The sequence below is a fragment of the Sturnira hondurensis genome, unplaced genomic scaffold (genome assembly GCF_014824575.4).
Source record: "Sturnira hondurensis isolate 20B ecotype Veracruz unplaced genomic scaffold, ASM1482457v3 Scaffold0021795, whole genome shotgun sequence".
In the NCBI taxonomy this organism is placed as follows: Eukaryota; Metazoa; Chordata; class Mammalia; order Chiroptera; family Phyllostomidae; genus Sturnira; species Sturnira hondurensis.
Window position 1 is genome coordinate 7,917,245 of NW_028094426.1, and position 21,656 is coordinate 7,938,900.

The following is a 21,656-nucleotide window of genomic DNA, read 5'->3' on the forward strand; positions in this document are numbered from 1 at the left end:
ACGAATACCTCTCTAATTACGCATCTGTCATTTTACAATACTGCACGTTGGCTCCATGTCATCACCTGATAAATTAGAAAATCATTCAATTGCCAATAATATGTCCTTAAGATCCTGAATTCCTTGGCCCCCCATTTGCCCCTTTCATCTGGGCTCTTTCCAGGCTCTCACCTTGACCTCTATTTGCAGCCATTGTAAATTTCATAGTTTCCTAATCACGCCAGGATCTTTCGTTCATGTTATCCCTATTTCTTACCTTCCTTCATTATGCCCTTTCTATGACTGGTGTACTTAGTGTCCAACATACAGACCAAATAAGTAAAATTGACAAACCCCTTGTGTGTGTTCTGTGTACACATAGGTCTTTCACATGACCTATGACATGTCATTATACACATGTATTTACTTTTCTGTTTTGTCATAGTAAAATGAAAGCCACTCACCTGTAGACACTGCTTTATTCGTCTTTATATATTAAGAAACTTGAAAAGTTCTAGAAAAAGTTGATGCTTACTACATGCTTATTGAATTGATAAATGAAGTAACACATGTTAATTAATACCTGGGTTTTCAATAGGCATCTCAGCTGGGAGTCATATTTTTTGATTACTGTTGAAAGGCACTGTCTGGAAAGAAGAAAAAAACTTTCCTTAAAATTTGGTTGGAAAACATGATGGGTGGCGAGCACACACCTATAAAATTTTATTAACCAATTTTACCCCAATAAATTTACTAAAATTTAAAAAACAGACACATAGGCCCATGGAACAGAATCGAGAGTCCAGAAGCAAACCCATAGACACATGTTCAATTCATACTTGACAAAGGAGTCAAGGATGCTCAGTGGGGAGAGGGCAATCTCTTTAATGAATTGTGTTGGGATAACAAGAAAGTCTTCTGCAAGAGAATGAAATTGGACCCGTATCTTAAACCATTTACAAAAATTAACTGAAAATGGATGGTAAAGGTCCTAGAAGAAAACATAAGGGAAAAGCCTTTTGACATCAGTTTTTGCAATGAGATTTTGGATATCACACCCACAGCACAAGCAACATCAGAAAGCAAAGTTGACCAGTGGGCCTACATCAAACGACAAAGCTTCTGCACAACTGAGGAAACAGTGACCGAAATAAAAAGGCAGCTTGAGGTGTGAGAGAAAAAAACCCCATAAAACATATAGCTGATAAGGAAGTAAAGTACATAAGAAACTCATACAAGTCAATAACAAAAGAAAAAAATCAATTAAAAAGGGGCAGAGGACTCAAATAGACCTTTCTCTTAAGGATACACGAACAACATCACTAACATCAGGGAAATGTAAATCAGAATCATGAGATATCACAAATATAAAAAAAATAAATGCATCCATCAATATCCAAATGGATAAAGAAAATGTAATATATACAAGAGTGAAATATTATTCAGCCATAAAAGAATCCCTCTTATTTGTGACCACTTTGATGAACCTTGAGGGCATTATGCTAAGGGAAATAAGTCAGACAGAGAGAGACAAATACCATCTGATCTCAATTACGCGTCGAATCTACAAAGAGAACTAATGGACACAGAACACAGAAGGGTAACTGCCCAGGGAAGTGGGGAGGTGCTGGTCAAAGGCCACACGCTTTCGGTTGTAAGATAAATAAGCTCTGGGATCGAAGGTCCTGGAAAGTCACAGCCTTGTGACTATAGTTAACAATACTGTATTGTACACCTGAGTGGCTATGAGAACACAGCTTTAATGTTCTTGCTATAACAATAAGAAAATGGTAATTATGTGAGTGAAGGATATGTTAACTAATATTGTGGTTAGCATTTTGGGATACCTATCTATCAAATAATCAATTGTACACATTACACATATAATAGACAATGTTATATGTCTATTATATCTCAGTAAAACTTAAAAAGAAAAGGAAACAAAGCATCCAATGGCCTTTATGAGGCTCAAAATGCACCTGTGCTAGATAACATTTAGGAAAGTTAAGGTTGAGTGCAGAGTAAGCGAAATAAGAATGGATGGAGAGTTAGACATTCGATTTTAGACATGGCTGTGGCATTAAATATCTATTTGATGGCAGAGAAAATGATAGACTGCTCTGTTTTACTTTCCTTTACAGAGGACAAGCAGTATCTGGAGTTGGGGTCTCTCTAGATTGTAGTCCGTGGCTCTGGGATTGTCGAGAAGGGATGGAGGGGTTAGGTTCTGAAGCTTGTCTTTCCTTGCCAGGTTTCATCTACTTCTCATTGCACCAGAGCTTTTTGCTTTGTCCTAAATAAACCTGAACTGTGGACAACTGTACTGCATGGTGGCCAAGGCCACCAGACTTCTGCGAAGGGGAAGACAATGGCAGGGTAAGACAGAAAAAGAATGAAAACTCCCTTGCTTTAACTATGTTCTTGCAGACTACACAAGTTTCTTTGTGTACAAGGTGGTGGGCAGCTATAAGTCGCAATGCTCCACCAAACCAGTTCAAAACAATTCTTTGTCTCCCAGGGATTTTTCCACTTTTTAAAGAATTTGTCAGCTTTGATGACTCTTTCCCCTGTCCAGCTGGGTTTTCTTATGAACTTATTTTGAAACAGGGAAACTACAGCCTTTGTCAGTGTGCCATTTTGAAGTGAACCTGTACTGGATCCAGTAATTAGCTATAAAATGAAAATTTGTATTAGGTTATGTCAAAAGTCCTCTCTAATCCTACCCAGTCTATGATTATATGGTATGAGGTTGACTATTTTGGCAGAAAAAAAGAGAAGCACACATGGAAAGACATAATTGTTTAATAAAAGAATAGATGGCCTTTGCAAATTTCAGAACTGATTCCAGTCTTGCTACTAACAAAATAAGTGGTCTTGGGCCAGGTAAATAACTTTTAAGTGTCAAAATTCAATTTTCTTGATTCTGAAATAAGATAATATGTACTACCATAGGGCTATAGGGAGAAGTTAAGTGAGATAATATATGCAATATGTATATGAAGTGACAGTTACTATTAATGGTCACCTACAATAATTTTAAATCATATTTTTTACATCACGCTTTTCTTTAGAGATTTGTGACATGTGTCTCCCACACCTCATTATTTGCTCATTAAACTCAGAACAATATTTATTCCAGATACACCAATAATTTGTCACTGATATCTTCTCCCAAGTTAGCTTCTTAGTTAGGTCTATTCTTTCAAATAATGCATGCGTGCATTTAGATATCAGAGTCGGTATGGATGTGTTCATTTGCTGTCACTTGAGTTTTCCAATTTGAATCCGCACTCCTCTGTTTAAATATACTAGGTGTTTTCAGAGATTTCCAGAAAGAAATTTAAAGCAAGAGGTGGTGACTTTCAAAGTATGGAAATGTAGCCATACAGAGAGCTTAGTGACACTTGCAAAACTCAAATTCACAAAATGAATGGGAGAAAAATCATTGAAAATGTAATAACTGGTAGCAGAGATATTTAAAATGAATGTTAGAGTGTTCTGAAAGGTGTTAGCAGCTCTTCAAATGTATGTGAATAGCTGTGAGGAAGAGATAATTATTAACAGGATTTGCCAAAAGGAGGTATCTATTAAAAGTACAATAGCTTCCATGGTACTAGTGAAAGGACGGTTTTTACTATCAAGGAAAAAATATTGTGATTTGACACTTGAGAACTCAGTCAGAAAGTAGTCTTGGAACAGAAATAAAATGTCTTACCTGGATATTTTCCAAATATGCATAAATTCTAAAAGTTGGTTCAGAAAAAACTGGCGGTGGTCATCTTCATGCTGTGGACAGCAGAATATATTAATATTTATGGAGTGAATAGGAATGAGTACCAGATAAAAATAGGTCTGTAACTTCCTGCTGTCATTTAATTCACCTCTTTGATAACCCTCATCTATCATCTTTAATACGTTGTTTTAAAGAACTTACAAGACTCTCAACTGCATAGGCATTCTTTTCAAAAGTAAAACAGAGAGCTGAGCTTTAGCTGGAGATAAGCCTCAAGTTAAAAGACATTCTGACATCACCAAGGTCAAACGTTATTTCTCCTGGGTGGAAGGCAGTTTCTCAGGTCCCTCGCGCACATGTGCACTTGCTCTTTCCATTGAGCCAGGGACCCCACGGCAGGGTAAGCCGAGACAGTGTGCCAGGTTGGCGTGAAGACATGGAATGAATGCCTCCGTTTCAGCTTTACCACATGTTGCTGCCAAACGTCATTTAAGAGAACTTACCATTTTACGAACATTAAATTGTACTAATGATTTACAACTACTGATTGCCATAAGCCCCGGAAGTTATCCGATGGCACTGTGTTCATTCTCCCAAGATGAGTGGGAACTACTCAATGTAAAATACCCAGCCTGTAATCCAAGCGTGCGCGCGCACACACGTCCAAACCTCACTCCCAAATTAGTGGCTGCGAGCTTCTTCAGGATAACCCTAGGCAAGTCTGCACAGAATGCAGTTTGTCATCACCAGTGCACTATTTCACCACACGGTGGCGATAAGTTTGGCAGCTGGGTGAGTCCTTTAAATGCTGTGCTGCATGCAATCTTTTATGTCAAAACACACACAATCTATTTTAAAAACTGCTTATTAGAGTTTCTAACAGAAAACATCAGAAGGAAAACCTTTACATGGCTTAAGGTAAAAAGTAAATTGATATTTACATTGGTTGTTTGGGGAGGAAGAATAAGAAAGCTAAGTTGGATTGGATAGAATGGAGTCACTTATAACACAATACTTTGAGTGTGTGCTATTAACAAAAACTTTGTAGAAATGCTAAGGAACTTAAAAACATGAGGCTTACTGTCTAGGAATTTACATCTGGAGTCAGTGGGGTGACTACATTTGAAAATGTGATAGTGGTAAGACAATTTTTTTCTGCAATAGTAAAAGCTAAACTTTAAGCATGAAAAGGACAGTAAGAAGGGAGGAAAAATAAAAAGCAAAATCTGGAGCCAAAAAAAAGAGATAGTAAAAATTGCAATATTTGCAACTTTCATTTCTTCAGAAGTTACAACCTAGGCAATATAAATAAATATGACTTATTTACATCATTCTGTATAGCATAATAATAATCATTTTATAATCACTTTACTTGGCTTCCAGAGATACTTTTGAGGGGAGGGGATTGATCTTTGTAATATGGTAATTTACAAGAGAAAAATTCTCATTTAAAGCATTTTTAAAAGCTGGAGAAAATTTTGAACAGTTGTCTATGGAATATATCATACACTTTCCTTTTCTCTAAAGCTAAAGGTCATACCTTCATCTTAAGAGAAAACTTAAAGTACGTTTTCTTTTTCACATAAAAATTTTTTGCTTGAATGTTTTGTGAATATTTCCTTGAGCCAGAAAGAAATATTGCATTTATGATTAGTATCTACAGTGTTGGCAATGCTTTCAATCAAAGTTAAAGAGAGAGAGAGGGAGAACAATTTTTTTTTTAGAAAGACTCCGTCATTCGCATAACATCACATTACATTAAGAGGGGGATTTTAAAATTTGGAAATCTAGAATGATTTCCAAAGACTGTCAACTTGTTTTATAAATAATCTCATGGAACAAGAATTAGATTTCTTTATTTCATTAAAATACAAGTAAGTTTAAAATAAGAAAGGTGTATGAGCTGAATTGAGCTGTATAATGCCTTTTAGAATTCTGAAATATCTACTGAAGGGACTGCCTGCCAATACATTTAATAGAATTATAATAATCATTATATTCTTAGTATTATATAAAATGATATTATCAAGACAAGTTTATGTTGTTCTACTGGGAAGAAATACAATTATTTATAATTTTTATTCCTAAAATTATGAAAAATCACAGAAAATTTTGACAGCACTTAAAAATATAGAATCATGAAAGAAAATTTATTATCTCCTAATCATGCAGAGTTTAATAGAAAAAGAGTAAAATATCATATATTCTCTCATACCAATTTTATGACATTGGTAACTAATATTTATATCATTCTGACTAAATACAGGAACTTATTTAAGCTCTTTATTGATATTTATTAATTGAGTTCTTATAGTAACCATATTAGGTAAGCACTATTATTATTCACATTTTTTAAATGAGAAGACTCAGGTGCAGTGAATCGAATATGTCCAAGAGTAGATGTTTGAATTTGGGAGTATGAAACCAGAATCTTGGCTTTTAAAAGAGATGCCAAGTTAGTAAATTTAATACTTCTTATTTCTTACGGTCAGAGCTAAACCTATATGCTCTAGGATGTATAAATGAAAACAATGCCAACACTAGTCCTTCATATTTATTTGTATCAGGGGTTCCCACTCCAGACTCTAAAAGCATGGCTATTTTTTTCTTTCAAAGCACGTATTTCTATCAAAGTGTTTATGTACCTTTTTAAATGTTCTGTCTCTTCTTTTTGAATGTGAACTCTACATTCTAGAACAAGTACTGAGGTAGCTTGTTTGCCTCCATGTCACCAGTGCCTAGAATAGTTCTTGTCTCGTGGTAAGTGCTCAATTATTGCATGTTTAATGAACAAATGAATAAGAGTCCAGGCATACATGTGCTCTAAGACATGATTCTGAATTTTAAGTAGGTTCACTGAACTGTTTCTTCCCTCTATAGGTCTTTTAAGGCAAAGACTATATATATGGCATGCAAAGATATTTATTGAATTAATCACTTGTTAGATTTTATACATATAGAATATATGTAGTACCTGGAAATAAACTCTTAAAGATTTTAATAAAATGTGATGTCTTCTCATTTGCAACGTGATACTAAAACATCCTTGAAGAGCCAGGATTTGGGGAGATGGAGACAAAGAATGCCGTTTTCATAGCCCACGTGGATGTCACCACTGCCTTTAATTGAGAATAAAGCCAGTTGGCCCCCCGGGACATTCAGCCCTTTGCAGGCAGAGGTCTCACTGATTTTGTTCATTACACTAATTACTCATTCGCACAGGGCCTGCGACACAGCAGGTACACAGAAAATCTGAGTGAATGGTGAATATACAGATACCTACACCATCACACATATTATCAATTTTTGCATAAGAGTGTAAGTGCTAGGAAAACTTGTGGATGAGAAAAGGCATTTATACTCTTTACCTATAAATTGTTGAATTAGCTAAGAGTTGGTTATAGTCATTGTAAAAGATAGATTCATGAGTTGAAGCTTGGAAAGCAAAAAAAAAAAGAATCATGTAACTTAATTCCCACTCTGATCCAAATGACAGCTTGAAAAGCAGGCATTTCTTGACAACTATACACTTTAAACCATGAGGTGACTATATGCATGGATATGATAACATTGGTGATGACAACAACTCAAAGATACTGTATTGGCTGTCATTATAATACAGTGAGCTCTATGACCAGACTAGCTTTGCTCAAATCCCATCTCTGTTATTTACTAGCTGTAAGGCATCGGGCCATTCAAATAACCTTTTAAAGTACTTTCATTTATCTGAAAAGAAAAGTAATAGTAACTATTACCTTTTTGGATTTTGCTCTTGAGCTATTGTGAATCAATACATGTAGGGCACTGATAACAATGCCTGGCACTTTATGTGACTATCATTGGACACCTATTTATGCCCCAGAGATTCAGGTATGTAAATATAGCAGAGGAAAACAATACAAAACTAAGAAAAAAAGAAAATGTATTTCATATATACACACATACACACACATGTATATCTACAATTTGAATCTGTTGCTCTGAAACTCACATCTAAAACGTTTGCGGAAGGGGGAAGCATGAGGTATAATGAGGTATGAGCTGTGCAGACCCACTAGTGGGGCTCGAAGCCACGTTCCCTGGCTCGCCCACCCATCAGTATGATCTGGGGAAAGTCACGGGGGTCCCTGTGATTCATGGCCTTAGTTTTAATAATATTTATCACTTAAAATTATTGTGAAGACTCAGCGTGATAGAAATGTTCAAGTCCAAGTCATAAACCATATGGAGTTGTATGGATTGAAGAATAAACTTCAAATTTACGTGTAACTGAAATGCTAGTGATCTGTGATTTTCTACCAATGAGATAACTTTTTTTTCTTAGCAACATGAATCTTCTAAACAAGAGTAGAAATTAGAATCATATGTTTTCTCTCTTTCTTCGTGTTTAAATGAAAATGATGACGTTAGCTTTATTTTATCAACACGGAGGACACTGTAAAGACGTTTAGGCTTTTTAACACTGAGAGTTTTAGTTGTACTTTATAATGTTTCTTTGTGAGGTTTCAGAGGCAGAGCCCTGGAGCTTTCAGCACTGGCTGAGCTGGGTAACCAGTTCCAAAGGGTATTTCTAAATAGCTCTCTTTTGGCCTCATTATGTTATATTCCACTTAGATATATTGCCTCCTAATGTACCATCTGACACATTTTATGATGAAAGATCTCAGACTAAGAAAAAAGAGTCGTGGCACTGGAAATCTGTTATCTGATGTAAATGACAGGGTGCTGGGATTCTTACTTAATGCAGGTAATTGGAAGATAAAATCTGCCAGAATTTCAAAGTTCACTGCATGCTGTGCAATTTGGGTTTGAAGTAACTAAAGACATCACACAGGGAATACAATTCATATCTAACAGCATGAACTGTGTCATTAAAGCACAGTGATTCCTTTCTAGGTAGTTTTATTATATATTATGAATATTAATCTGTCCAGATTGAAACTGTGTTGATGCAGACATTGTCTTCAAACAGAATGAGAGTTGTGTTCCTTCTCTTCTTTCACTGCTTTCCCTTTCACATTTTCTATTATATTCACTTTCTAGTGGATTTGTTGATGGTATGAACACAATAACCTCAATAATTTCTCATAAATCACTTTTCCAAGAGACCTATTGATTTAGTATTATCCTGAGGTTGCAGTAAATTGTTTACGCAATTGCTCTGGTTCAAATTGTTAGCAGGCATATCGATAAATATTTTATTACATTTTGATAAATACACTCACATGAACATATATTCATTAGGCTATGTAATTAGAAATCAGCAACAATCCTAAGGATAGGAATATTGTCCTTAAAATGATCAGTTTGGAAATTAAAACCAATATTAAGAACATCTTACCTTTCGAGATAACTTTCCTGGAATGTCCTTATTTTTCTTCAGATTAAGTTGAATAACAGATTTATCTTTCTGAAATATTTTGTGGCTCCCTAAAAAGTGATCACTGAAGAAAAAATATAAACAATCATTTTCTCCCAAAATATCCCCCAACTGTTTGTTTTCCTCTCTGACTTAATTTGGACCTTAGTGTCTGGTAAAAGTTTTATATATATCCTTAGTTTTATATATGTTTCTTATTCATACTTAAATTACAAGATATGACAAATATTTTCAAATGCATTAAGTTAGAAAATGATTAGATGTCTTTTGAGTAAACATAATACATTGTAATAAAGAATATTTTACATATTTAAAGTTACTTTTACCCAGACATCTCAAAGGTAAGGACAGCACGTTTGCGGGCCAATGCCACAAAGTGCATGTGGGCACCACTGTACGGAAGAAGCAGAGTGGTGAGGTGGGAATGTCATGGGCTACAGAGACAGATTTACTATCTACACAACCTTACGCAGGTCAATTAAACTATATGAAACTCAATATTTTCCTTTGCAGAGTTGGGGTATTAATGTCTATGTCAAAGGGTGGACAAGCAGATTAAACAGAAAAATATCCCTTTATATTTCAGAAATTTCAAATGATGTACTATATTTTTTCCTTCTTTCTTTCTTTGCCTTTCTTCCTTCCATCCTCTCACCTGTCATCTCTCCTTCCTGCCTTCCCTCCCTTCATCCCTCTATTCCTTCTTTTCTCCCTCCTTCCCTCTTTCTTCTTTCTTTTCTTTCCTTTTCTCTCTTTCTCTCTCTCTCTCCCTCCCTCCCTTCCTTCCTTCCTTCCTTCCTTCCTTCCTTCCTTCCTTCCTTCCTTCCTTCCTTCCTTCCTTCCTTCCTTCCTCCTTCCTCTCTCTCTCTTTCTTTCTTTCTCTTTTTCTTTCTTCCTCTTTCCTTTTTGTCTTTTTTCTATCTTTCTTGCTTTTCTCTCTCTCTGTAAATATTTGCTAATGGTAGGTTAAATGATGAGAACAATGAATTAATGATTTACAATGTAAGAAATCTGATTTCTATTTTTTTTAATAAAGAGTTTTTACTCTATGACCACTTCTACAGCTTTGAATTTTGATATTTCTAGTGACTTTGAGTCATTAAGAAGACTGAATTGTGTTAATGTACTTTGTTTAATTATCTGGGTTAAATATATAAAGGATATCAACAAAAAATATCTTATATTAAATTGGGGGCCCTTAAGATAATGTATTCATTTATTTGGAAAATTCACTAACTATTTGGGACCATCTATTTCCAACAATATCAGACAAATAGCACATTACTATGATGGTATCTATGAAATTCTCAGTAAATGTTTTCATTTTCACAATTGGTATTTTAAACAAATTCTTACAGTTGTTTTCCCATTTATACTAGTAAGTCAAAGTTTTGAACATCCATTTATTTATTCTTGCAACAAACAAATGTGCTAGTTGCTATCTTAGGAACTGTTATGAGCGTACCTGTCATTGAAGATGAACACCAAGAAGCTGATTCCTTGCACATAATTACTCCTATTTCCTATTCATAAATAGCTTATGTTATTTTAAAGTGTCTCAAAGCAGCATGTTTATATTAACCACCTTATAGAAGAGAAATTAACCACCTTAACACCCCCAAAAATGATACACAAATACTTCAAATTTGCCTGGTGGGCAAAAAATATATCCTAAATGGGGTCCCACCTACAAATATTGATTCCTATCAGTCTAAGAATTCTTGAAAACACACATTTATGAACATTACTCTTTAACTAGAATAAATGCATATTGTTATTTTATAGGATAACTTGGTTTAAATATTCTTTATTAGTCTGTATAGTAAGTTGTCACAGAGATGTATTGTGAAATATTAGTCATATATAGAAAAAATATTCCAATTAGATTTTATAAATTTTTAGAGTCAGGATTACTGAAAGTTATTGAGGACATTTCTTTAAGAAAACTCAGTAATTAAGCTCACTTTTAACAGTTAGGTTGACTAAGAAATGCAAGATAAACATTCCAAATACTAAAATATTGGTAATACTCTAGTATTCTACAGAACATTTTCAAACACTTTTGTGTATGCACATGTGTATACATAAACACACATTCCCTTGGTATTTGCCATTTAAAAATTTCTGTAATACAGCTACTATATTTTTAATTCTAGTAAGCTGTGTAGCTAATAAAAACCACCCTGTATTTATGTGCAAGCTGCTGTTTGTTGCTGACTCAACATAGGTAAAGCTATGTGATCATTTGTTTTTCTCACCCAGTGCTCCTCAAGTTTATTGTTATTTTTCTCTCAGGGGGACCATAAAGAGGGAAAGTTAAACATTAACTTATACTTGTCTACCCACGTATAAGTTAAATTCTACAACTAGATTTTTTTACGGCCATGGGGGTTAATAGAGGAGAGGCATGGTTTGGATCAGAGACCCTCCATGGGCCATGAATGGATACCAATGGACCTGAGAGATCTATTCACTTGCCCCACTTTTCTTAAGAATTCCCTCCAGCCTGTAAAAAGACAACTATCCTTTGTGTCTCTACTCAAAAATAAAATGAAATTACATATACTGCAAAGCAGGGGCTATTTAAATCTAGGAGAATTGTTTTATAAAAATTTTCAAGTTTAGCCCTGGTTGGTGTGGCTCAGTGGATTGAATGTTGGCCTGAAAACCAAAGTGTTGCTGGTTCGATTCCCAGTCAGGGCACATGCCTGGGTTGTAGGCCAGGTCCCCAGTAGAGGGCTCTTGAGAGGCAACCACACATAGATGTTTTTCTCCCTCTTTCTCCCTCCCTTTCCCTGTGTGAAAATAAATAAATAAAATCTTTAAAAATATTTTCAAGTTTATGATGCCCTATTAAGCTATGCATTCACAAAAGACAAAATGTTATAGAACAAAAATCTACATAAATAAAGGTAACAAAGACAGAGAGGCATAAGAAAGAAATGTAGCAGTGAAGCTGGAATTGGTATCTTTGGCATAAATATATACTAAGCTCCACAAAGTTCTTTTTGGGGTATTGTATATGAAACTGATAATATAGTCACCAACCCAAGAGATAAATAGTCCAGATATTGTTTTATTTCAAGTTTTCATTAGTTTTTTCCACAAGACTTCTGAGGAGAAACATTCTGTGGAATTTACTAATGCAAAACATTTAAGAACTAAGATTAAAATAGCACACTGAAGCCTTGATAAGGTGATAGGGGCTAATTTGAAATACTGTATAATTCAAATATTATCTACCTAATTCCTTTAAGAAAAATTGAGTAGTAGGTTATTTAAATTTCAATTAATTAAAAACTGATGGTGGTGGTGGGACAGTGATTTAATAAATCTTAATTTTTAGAAGTAAATAACACTTTCTGAGTAACAAAAATAACTCTATAGCTATTATGTTGCTATTATAGTTTTAGGTATAGTAAAATTCAATTATACACCTACGTTTAATTCTGATTTGCCTTGTCCTCTTGGAAAAAACATGCAACAGCTTGGTGACTCTTTTTATTAAGTCTGTTGCATGATCATAAAAGTTTTTAGAGTGTTGGAGCTAAAATATGCCATAATTCTTGCATGTAACTTTTAATAATAAACGACTTTATTTCTCACAAGCTCTTTCTTTGGGGGAATTGCTTTCAAAAGAAAGCAATTAGAGAAATTGCTTTCTCTATATGTCTTCATATAGAGAGTACTTACATATTAGGGCATTTATTCCAGTAAAGTTATTGGTTAGAATAAAATGCAAGTGTGCATGATATTATTATTATTATTATTAATTATTTATTAATGATAGAAACCAAAGTTAATTTTAAAATGCTGAGAAAAGTACTTTGAAGACCTGAACACTAAATTGAAGTCACTGAAGATGCTCTTAATGAATGATTCATTAATAGAACACACTTTTGTTATCACGTATGAGAGCTTTCAAAGTTGTGACACATTCTTTCCACCACTGTAACATGATTCTTTCAGTGAACCATGGTGGCTTTATAGCTCACTTGGTGATTTTATAATTAGCAGAGTAAAATTATATAAAAGAGACACACCTGAATGTATTTCTTTGCTCAAAGTGCGTCTAAACAGTTATAACAGAGTAGTTTATAATATTGAAATACTTCAGCTGTTCTGCATGGGCTGAAAATAATCAATTTGTCCAAGTTGGCTAAATTAAGTACTTAATTTTATGGAGAAGAAAAAGATTCAGTCCCTCCTCCCAGAAACATAGAAAGCTCAGCTTTTACTGCAATGAATATAAACCATTACCTTAAAATTTATGTAATATAACCTAGCCTTTATTTTGCTGGTAATAGTCTTTTTTTACTTTGAATAAAGGCAATTCTGATTTATAATAAAATGTTTAAAGAATAAATTAATACAAATTATCCCAAGATTAGCTGAAACATTTTTAATAGTACAAGTGTTCCTAAGAAGATTACTTAAATATTCTAATTAGACTTGATGCTTGAAAAGGACTCTCTCACTCTAATCAAAAGTATTCAGCATTTTCTCTAGTAGGAGAGTTCAGAAGACAGAAAAGGCATCCACAAGTACACAGCTACATCCCACCGATCATTCACTGCTGATGAGTGAAGAGGTAGATGCTGCCTGCATAGTTTAGGTTTAAGAACGCAGATGACAATGTTATAAAGGACGATTGCTAATTATCTTAGTTTTTTCTTTCTTCCATTTTTACATTTTTTCAGCACGCTGGATTCTGAAATTCCTCAACAAAAATCAGTTACATAATAAAATTTTGTTTTGTTTATTTTTTTAAGCCAAAGATATAAAACCTGGCCCTAGCTATAGGCCCAAGCACGATAGAATTTTTAAGAAAGATTTTTCAGCTCTTGTAATTCTGATCTTGTTTACTACTGCATTGGTTACTGATAACAATGGAGTCATGTTTTACTCAGCAAAAGCTTTTAGGTTTACTAAATTGTATTGTTTCACACTGCAGCTGGTAAGGAAAATTATTTTTCAGGTGAATTAGAGAGCAAGACCTATAGCAAGATTTTTGTTAGAAAAATCACTTAAATCACATAGGTTAGGATTATGAAACACAGAATCCTGCACTCTTGGTAAATATTGGTCTAGATAAGAGATGAAATTATGAAGTACTACTAAACTTTGTGTATTATAAATATATTTATAAATGAAAAAAAACTCAAAATGGTTGCAAGTCCAGCTGGAGTTACAGCGATCCGTTACTCTCTGGATGGAAAGCAGGATGCAGGACCACCTCAGCAAACAGTCTTTTTGTCTCTCGTTCTCTGGATCTGTGCTACCTCTACTAGGAAAGATTAAAAAAGTCCTCTTGTCCTCCAGCCCGCCACTGCACGAGCCCAGTGGAGTCTGTGTACTGGATGAGATCACGGGAAAAAGAGGACTGAAAGGGGCATCCTACTATGGAAATTAACGTGGGGGCTTACAGACCAGGAATGTGAAGAAAGCTGCTAATATATTTTAAATGAATTTCTGTTATCTAGTTAATTTATTCTAGCTTAACTTGGTTTTGTATTCCATTCTTCATATTGCTGACAACTTCATATTAAGCTACCATAAGCTTATGAAAAAATTAATGAAGTTTCTGTCATAGTTCTTTAATTGACTTTTTTTTAAAAATTCTTGTTCAAGTACAGTTTTCTGTCTTATATTCCCAGCCCTGCTCGCCCCCCTAATTGACTCTTTAATATTGTCATCAAACTGTGTATAAAGCAGTTTTTGAGAAGAATAGTGATAATGATGCTGTATTAGATATAATTGAAGTATTGATACATTATATCTCATTTTTTGAGAATAGCTATGCAAACATGGTATTAAAGTTTGCTGTCATGATTGTTGGAACATTAAACAGGGAGAAGAGGAGCCATGGCGAGAGCAAAGAGAGAGAATGGAATGTTTGAATTGACCTGAGAAATTTGAGATACCAAATTAAGATGAACGCTAAATAAGTTGCCATAACAATACAGTTGACTGATAAAGGAAGTTTTGGCTTGCTAGGCTAGGAAAGATTATCTTTCTTAATTTTGCAATATGTCACAAAGTGACATCTTAAATACTTTGTTGATTAAATTTAACTTTTGTTTAACATGCCTTTTTGGAAAAATATGCATATTTTTTCAGACAGTCTGAATTCTTTGTTCACCAATATTCTCTAATATCATACTACTTGAAATGTGAGCAGTGGACCGTGAGCGTTAGCACCCCACAGAAGTGCCTGAGAAATGCAGTCTCAGGCCCCATCACTGACCAACTGAATGAGAATGTTTTTTTAACAAGATCTTTGGGTGACTAGTGAACATGTTAAAATCCAAGAACACTGTTTTAATGAATCAATATAAATGTAAATAAATGTGTAATTTGCACCCATCTATGTATCATATCTGTCCATGTACCTACCTACCTAGCATTGTATTTATTTAGATTAACTCCCCTTTTAAGATTTTATGTGTTGGGAACAAGAAAAATAGTCTCAGCCCCAAGGAGCCGGCATCCCTAGCAAACATCCTGTAAGTTGATTGCCATCTGTTTAGTTTCAAAATTTTCCTCTCAGTTGAGTCAGACCCTACCCTGTTCCCACGCTGGGGCTCTGCGAACCAACAGCTAACCGCCACATCTGCTTCTGTGCCACGCTTGCTTGCCTCTATATAAGGACTTAGCTGAAAGGGCTGTGCGCGACTCTCGTTTGCAGCCCTTGCGGTCACTGTGTCTCTGGACACTTTGAGACACAGGAGAGTTCGCCCCTGCTCAGGTTAAACGTGGCCAATAAAGTAACATCTTTGAAATCCTGAAAGTCTCCAACATTTGTTCTCTTGGTTGGTGGATGCAACATTATGCATTACTTTACAAAACTTAGTAAAGACAAGTGAGTTAGAAGATAGAAAAATATGACGTAGGAAGAAGTGAAAAACAGTGTCACAAATGTTCCATTGTCAAATTGTGAAAAGTATCCTGACTATTGACATTTTAATTGTGATGACAAAAGGCTTAGCTACTTCCTGAAAACTTGATTAGCTCAGAGAGCAGTTACTTATTGTGACTGGTTTAAAAGACAAAGATACCACCTGGAAGACACAAAGGAGTTTAAACATGAAGGATTTACCCCAATCTAACCCAATGTAGATGAGACACTGCTAAAAGTAGCAACTAAATATAATGTATCGCTTTCTTTCTAAAACAGAACAGATTAAGAAGCATAGTTCTGATAACATGAGGAAAGCTTAAAGTGAAAAATGTTTCTACATAATAATATAAAAGTAATAGTTATTTGTGAGAGAGGTATTTTTCTATTTAATTCATTATATTTTAACAACTGTATATTTTTAATTTATTAAGGCCCACATTTTACAGGAGCTCAAAGCAATCCATATGTAATAAAAAGACTAGTACTGGCTTAATATAATTTTTACATTTGGAATTAAAGGTGACTAAAATGTAATTACACACATTTATAATGTAGAAAATATATTAAAAATTTAATTTTTAACAGGTAAATAAATTGAAGTTAAGGAGATTAACTCATTTCTCCAAAGCAACAGTAATAAGGAGTAGCATTACCAATAGTGAGTAAAATGTATCTTGATATTATTTATTTCCTTGAACATTCCTAAAATTCCAAAAATAAATTAATTTTTGTTTAATCAAAAATCTGGAAATGACATTTAGAGACTACTTTTAGCAATTACAATTTTCTTTAGTTCAAGTCATTTCTAAACATTTCCTGATTAAAGATTTTTAAAAATCTTAATTGTCAGAAAATAAATGTCCTGTACATTACACTTTCTTTTTCTTGTGTTATATCTACATGATGTGTATTGAGCTATAAACCCACGTTTAGTGCCCAAGGATATGGTCATTGCCCCTGTAATTTGTTCCCAAGCTGCCCTGTATCATGTTGTAGGCTTTGCCAGACTGGGAAGACTGTGGGCTGCAGGGCCAGATAAACCTGTGCTATCCTGACCTTGGTGCTTCCAAATTTTATGACTTTTAGGAAGTCATTTAATTTTTCCCAGCCTCAACTTTCCCATCTGTAAAATGGGAGTAATCATGCTTCTCTCTCATGAAAATGAATGGTGCTGCATGTGAAAATTCTTGCTTTTAACAAGGAAGTAGATTCTGTTCCGGTTTTTGTTACTATTACTGTTATTATCATCTCCATGCCACTTCCTTCAACATCCCTACTTTTACCAAAGCTCCACTTTTCCAAAAGCATAGTTTATTCTGGGGGTATTAAAATTTTAAATTCTTATTCATTTGAACTCTTGCTGGCCTTTGTCATCGGGGAGAGAATTTTTTTCCTTCAGAGCACCACTATCCTCTTCAGGTGACTTCTTGGAACCACCCTAGAATTTAGCTCACCGTTGATCTGTCCTGTGCCTTCAATCCTTCCCTCTTTATTGGCTTTTCCCCTCAACTAGTGAATATCATCAGGTATCTGTTATCCATTTTCTTCAAATCTTCAGACCAGTTCCCCTCAGCACACGAACCCCCATCTTTCTCCTGGCTTTTCTCACCACACATCACTTCTGAGAGTGTAGCCTGCTTATGTGTTTTTATTTATCATCTTCCATTGTTCTTAACTCATTGCAATCTTGCTTTTCTCTTCTTCATCTTACTAAAACTACTCTTATGTGGGTAGCTAACTTCCCAATTGTCAAATTTTAACGGTGATTTTTCAATCTTTCATTCAATATTTATTTTCAGCATTTGATAGCACATTTACTTGGTATTTGGAGCTTTCTCTTTCCTTTTTGTGAAAAACACATTTTCTAAGGAATCCTACAATTTATATTGCTTTTCCTCAATTTCATTTTTCTGCTCGTCTACGTCCTTCCAGTTTTCAAATATTGATGTTCTCAGCGCACTTTTTTGGTCATATTCCCTATGTGATCTTATCTGTTTTGAAGACTTCGCTCCATGTTAGAGCCAATGATTCCCTGACCTAGGCCTGTTTCCCTAAAATCTCATCGACTTTCTTGGAGTTGGATGCCCCCTGGCACTCACGTACTCACATGTCTCAAACTTGATTCATTGTCTTGCACCCCTTAAACTTATGGTGCTCTGACATCTATGTCATTGATGTTCAGCTCACCATCAAACCTGGTCAACATCACCCACTTCTCCCTCCCATGCAGTCAGTCCCACACAGTCAGTCATCCAGTGCCATGAATCCCACCATTTTCACGCCTTCATGTCAATAATACCTCTTGTTTAGCCCCTTCGCCTAGGCCCAGGGGTGTCCAACCTGTGACCCATGGGCCACATGAGGCTCAGGATGGCTTTGAATGTGGTCCAACACAAAATCATGAATTTACTTAAACATTATGAGATTTTTTTGTGTGTGTTCATTAGTGTTTGTGATTTAATGTGAGGCTCAGGACAACTCTTGGGCATGATGTGTGGCCCAGAGACACCAAATGTTTGGATACTCCAGCTAGACTTTAGCTCAAGCTCTGTCAATCTTTCATAAATTCAGTAATGGTCTCCTTACTCTACTTTCTAACTTGTTTTAAGCATACATTATTATTTATACTGTCATTTAAATGTGTTTTCCCAAAGACATAACTTATTTTCTTATTCTCCTGATAGCAAAACAGCAGGTTCATAGTAGAAGTTTTATAAATTAAAAAAGAAGAATAAATACCTGTATTATAGTCCTTTTTCAAGGGTAACTATTCTAACATTTTAGGGTATAGAGCTTTGTCTTATATTTAAAATAGAAATATACTTATTTTAATAAAAATTAATATATTAAAATATGGTTTATAAAGGTATCTTGTCACCCTAAAAGCAATAATACATTTTATATTTAGATGTGATGCAATATTTTACTAATCTCCTAAATCAATGCCATATTATAATAAAATTATGGTCATGACCTATTTTATCATTATTTAGGAGTACTATTGGAAATTTAGTTTTTTGTGCTCCTTTTTTCTTTTGTTGTTGTTAGAAATCATGCTATGTGAAATATACACTATATAAGTATTTCTGTACAACAGATAAGTGGCTATTATTATTATTATTACAATAAAATATAGTCAAATACTTCTAATGATTTGTAGTACCACAACTGCTGGAGACTAAACCATTACTTATTGCATTATTAACTTATTATATGTTACCTCTGTTCCTGATACAGAAAAACTTTATGAAGATTTCCAAATATTTAAGAACATATTTTTAGATAGATGGCATAGGAACAAAAAAAAATCTGGTAGATTTCGATACTAGAAAAAACACTAATGAATATTTGCTTATTAAATTATAGCAGTACACATAAGCTGTTATTCTCAAATAGTAAGCAAACCCTGATATACATACATCCTTTAATTTCCTTCAGGAAATAAATTACTATAATCGACTTATACTAATACTTGCAACTTTTTAAAATTTTACTAAAACCCAGGTAAATAAATTTTAATAGAAATAGCTGACCATGAAAACATTTTAGAAGTCTATTTTGTTTATATTAGCAAGAAGAAAAAGAGTAGAATGACATATACAACATTTTCAGCAGTCAACTATTAGCCGTCTAATTGTGGATGACTTATCCTTTCAAAATTTTAAGTAAGTCAAGGTCCACATTATACTTTTCCAAAATTCTCTTCTTCGATACTTTTGTTTTTGGGAAGCTTCTTACTGATGATACTAAATGAATATATTTAATAAAGTTTCTTGTTCTTTGCATCAAATGTTAGAGATCAGCCAATGTCCAGATATACATTTGGAGACTTGCACATTCAGAAGATGAAATGTAATGAATGGGTACTCAGTATAAGATTGCATTACTGGAGTGTTTCTCCGTGCTCCTCGGATATGCTGTCAATACCATATGTCAGTTGGTAGAAGACACAACCTAGCCATTGAGTGTTGCCAGTCTTTACATATTCACAGAAACACAAAGAGGAAATGTGAATGGCAATACACCTTATTAATAATTTTATTCTGCATTTCTTTCCTGTTTAGAAGAACTATGCAATATCAGCAGAAAAATATTTAATTTCTTACATATTATATTTTCAAGTTAGGCCTTCAAACAATTTCAGGACCAACAGTTATTGTGGTTTCTATCACATAAGTATTTGCAGTTGTCATACTTGAGAACAGGTTTTTCTCATCATTTTAAAAGTTTCCTGAATAATGAAATGAGAAAGGTATTTTTAAACTTACTACCCTGTTGTAGACCGCTCTGCCTGGTTTTAGGAATTATATCTCTACCCCTGTGGCTAAAGGTGAGGGAAGACCTCTGGTAGCAAACGCTGCCTCGGTTTCCTCTCCCTGCCCCCAAAGCTTGGTTGGAAGTCAATGACAGGTAAGACCCCTCACAGCAGGGGGCAACCTAAGCCAGACAGGATCACTTTGGGGGCCTTCATGGAAGGACTGGGGGGAGGGGGCTGCAACAAAGAGCAATGGACTCTCACCCCCTGGCTTTGATATAGCTCAAGTTCCCATGTCCTTTGGGAGAAGCGCTTCCTGGCTCTAATCTTCTTAAGCCTGAATACCTGTTGGGGAGAGGTGCAGCTCCTTGCCTTGCTAGAGTGTGTCCTGGGGAAAAATCTGGCATCACAAAGACTTCCTGATAAACCTGTGAAATCTGCTCTGCTAAGAGTGCTTTCATTCATATGTTAAGGGTTTTCGAGCAGGAAACCCTAAAACTCTGTTCCTGACAGACTCTGACTCATACTAAACGCTTAGACTTCTTTGAATTGTTATACACTGTTTGATCCTTGCCAACCTGTATTCCTGTGTATTAGAAATCAATAAAAGGCCCTGGAGGAGGGGGCTCATGGCCTTTTTCCTCTGGGAAAATGGCTACTTCTCCTCCCTAAGCAGATCACATCATGTCTCAGTCATATTTACTTTCATCCGTGGCACACGGGGGGACTTGCGAGGAAAGTCAACCCCACACTACCCTATGGAAATGTTACTAAAAATTTATTTACCTGGGTTTTATTAAAGTAATAAAGTTGCCAAATATTAGTATAGATTGATTATAGTCACTTATTGCCTAATGGAAATTGAAGGATATGTATATATCAGGGATCTGCTTACTCTTTGAATATCACAGCCTATGTATATTGATATAATTTGTTTTCATATGCGCAATATTCATTATTATTATTTGTAAATCTAAATCATTTACATTTTTAAGAAGTTTTTATCATACTCAAACCCTATATGATTTTTAAAACTCAGTACTTAACATACTAATATTCCAGTTTTTTAAATTACTTATTACAAAATAATTTGTCTTTTGAAATTGTGATCAACACTAATAGCTTTATCACAGGTAAGTTTAGTTGGCTTTCTCAGGATATTCTTGATGTCAACACTGAAAGTCTCGTGTCCTGGGAAACCTGGGATGGATGGTTGGTCACCCCAGTCACAGGTCAATCAAATACATGTTGCCATGAACACACGAAATACAAAATAGAATAAGATTGTTGATGTGGCTCATGACATTTTAAATTCACTTTAAAGGGGCCACATTTGATTTAATTATTCTGGTTAGGAGGGTACAATGCTTGTACAAAGTCTGATTAAAGGGAAAAAAGTAAGTGCTGC

General features: G+C 34.7%; 1 protein-coding gene across 2 annotated transcripts in view; it reads right to left on the reverse strand.

Annotated features, from left to right (window-relative positions):
* PIK3C2G (phosphatidylinositol-4-phosphate 3-kinase catalytic subunit type 2 gamma) overlaps positions 1-21,656 on the reverse strand; it is a 268,609-nt gene that overhangs the window by 212,630 nt on the left and 34,323 nt on the right. For both annotated transcript variants that reach the window (XM_037033809.1, XM_037033810.1), the window contains 3 exons: positions 9,054-9,156; positions 3,695-3,765; positions 563-626 (listed from right to left, as the gene is read on the reverse strand). In XM_037033809.1, the coding sequence (XP_036889704.1) occupies positions 563-626; positions 3,695-3,765; positions 9,054-9,156 (238 nt within the window). The remainder of the gene's footprint in view (positions 1-562; positions 627-3,694; positions 3,766-9,053; positions 9,157-21,656) is intronic.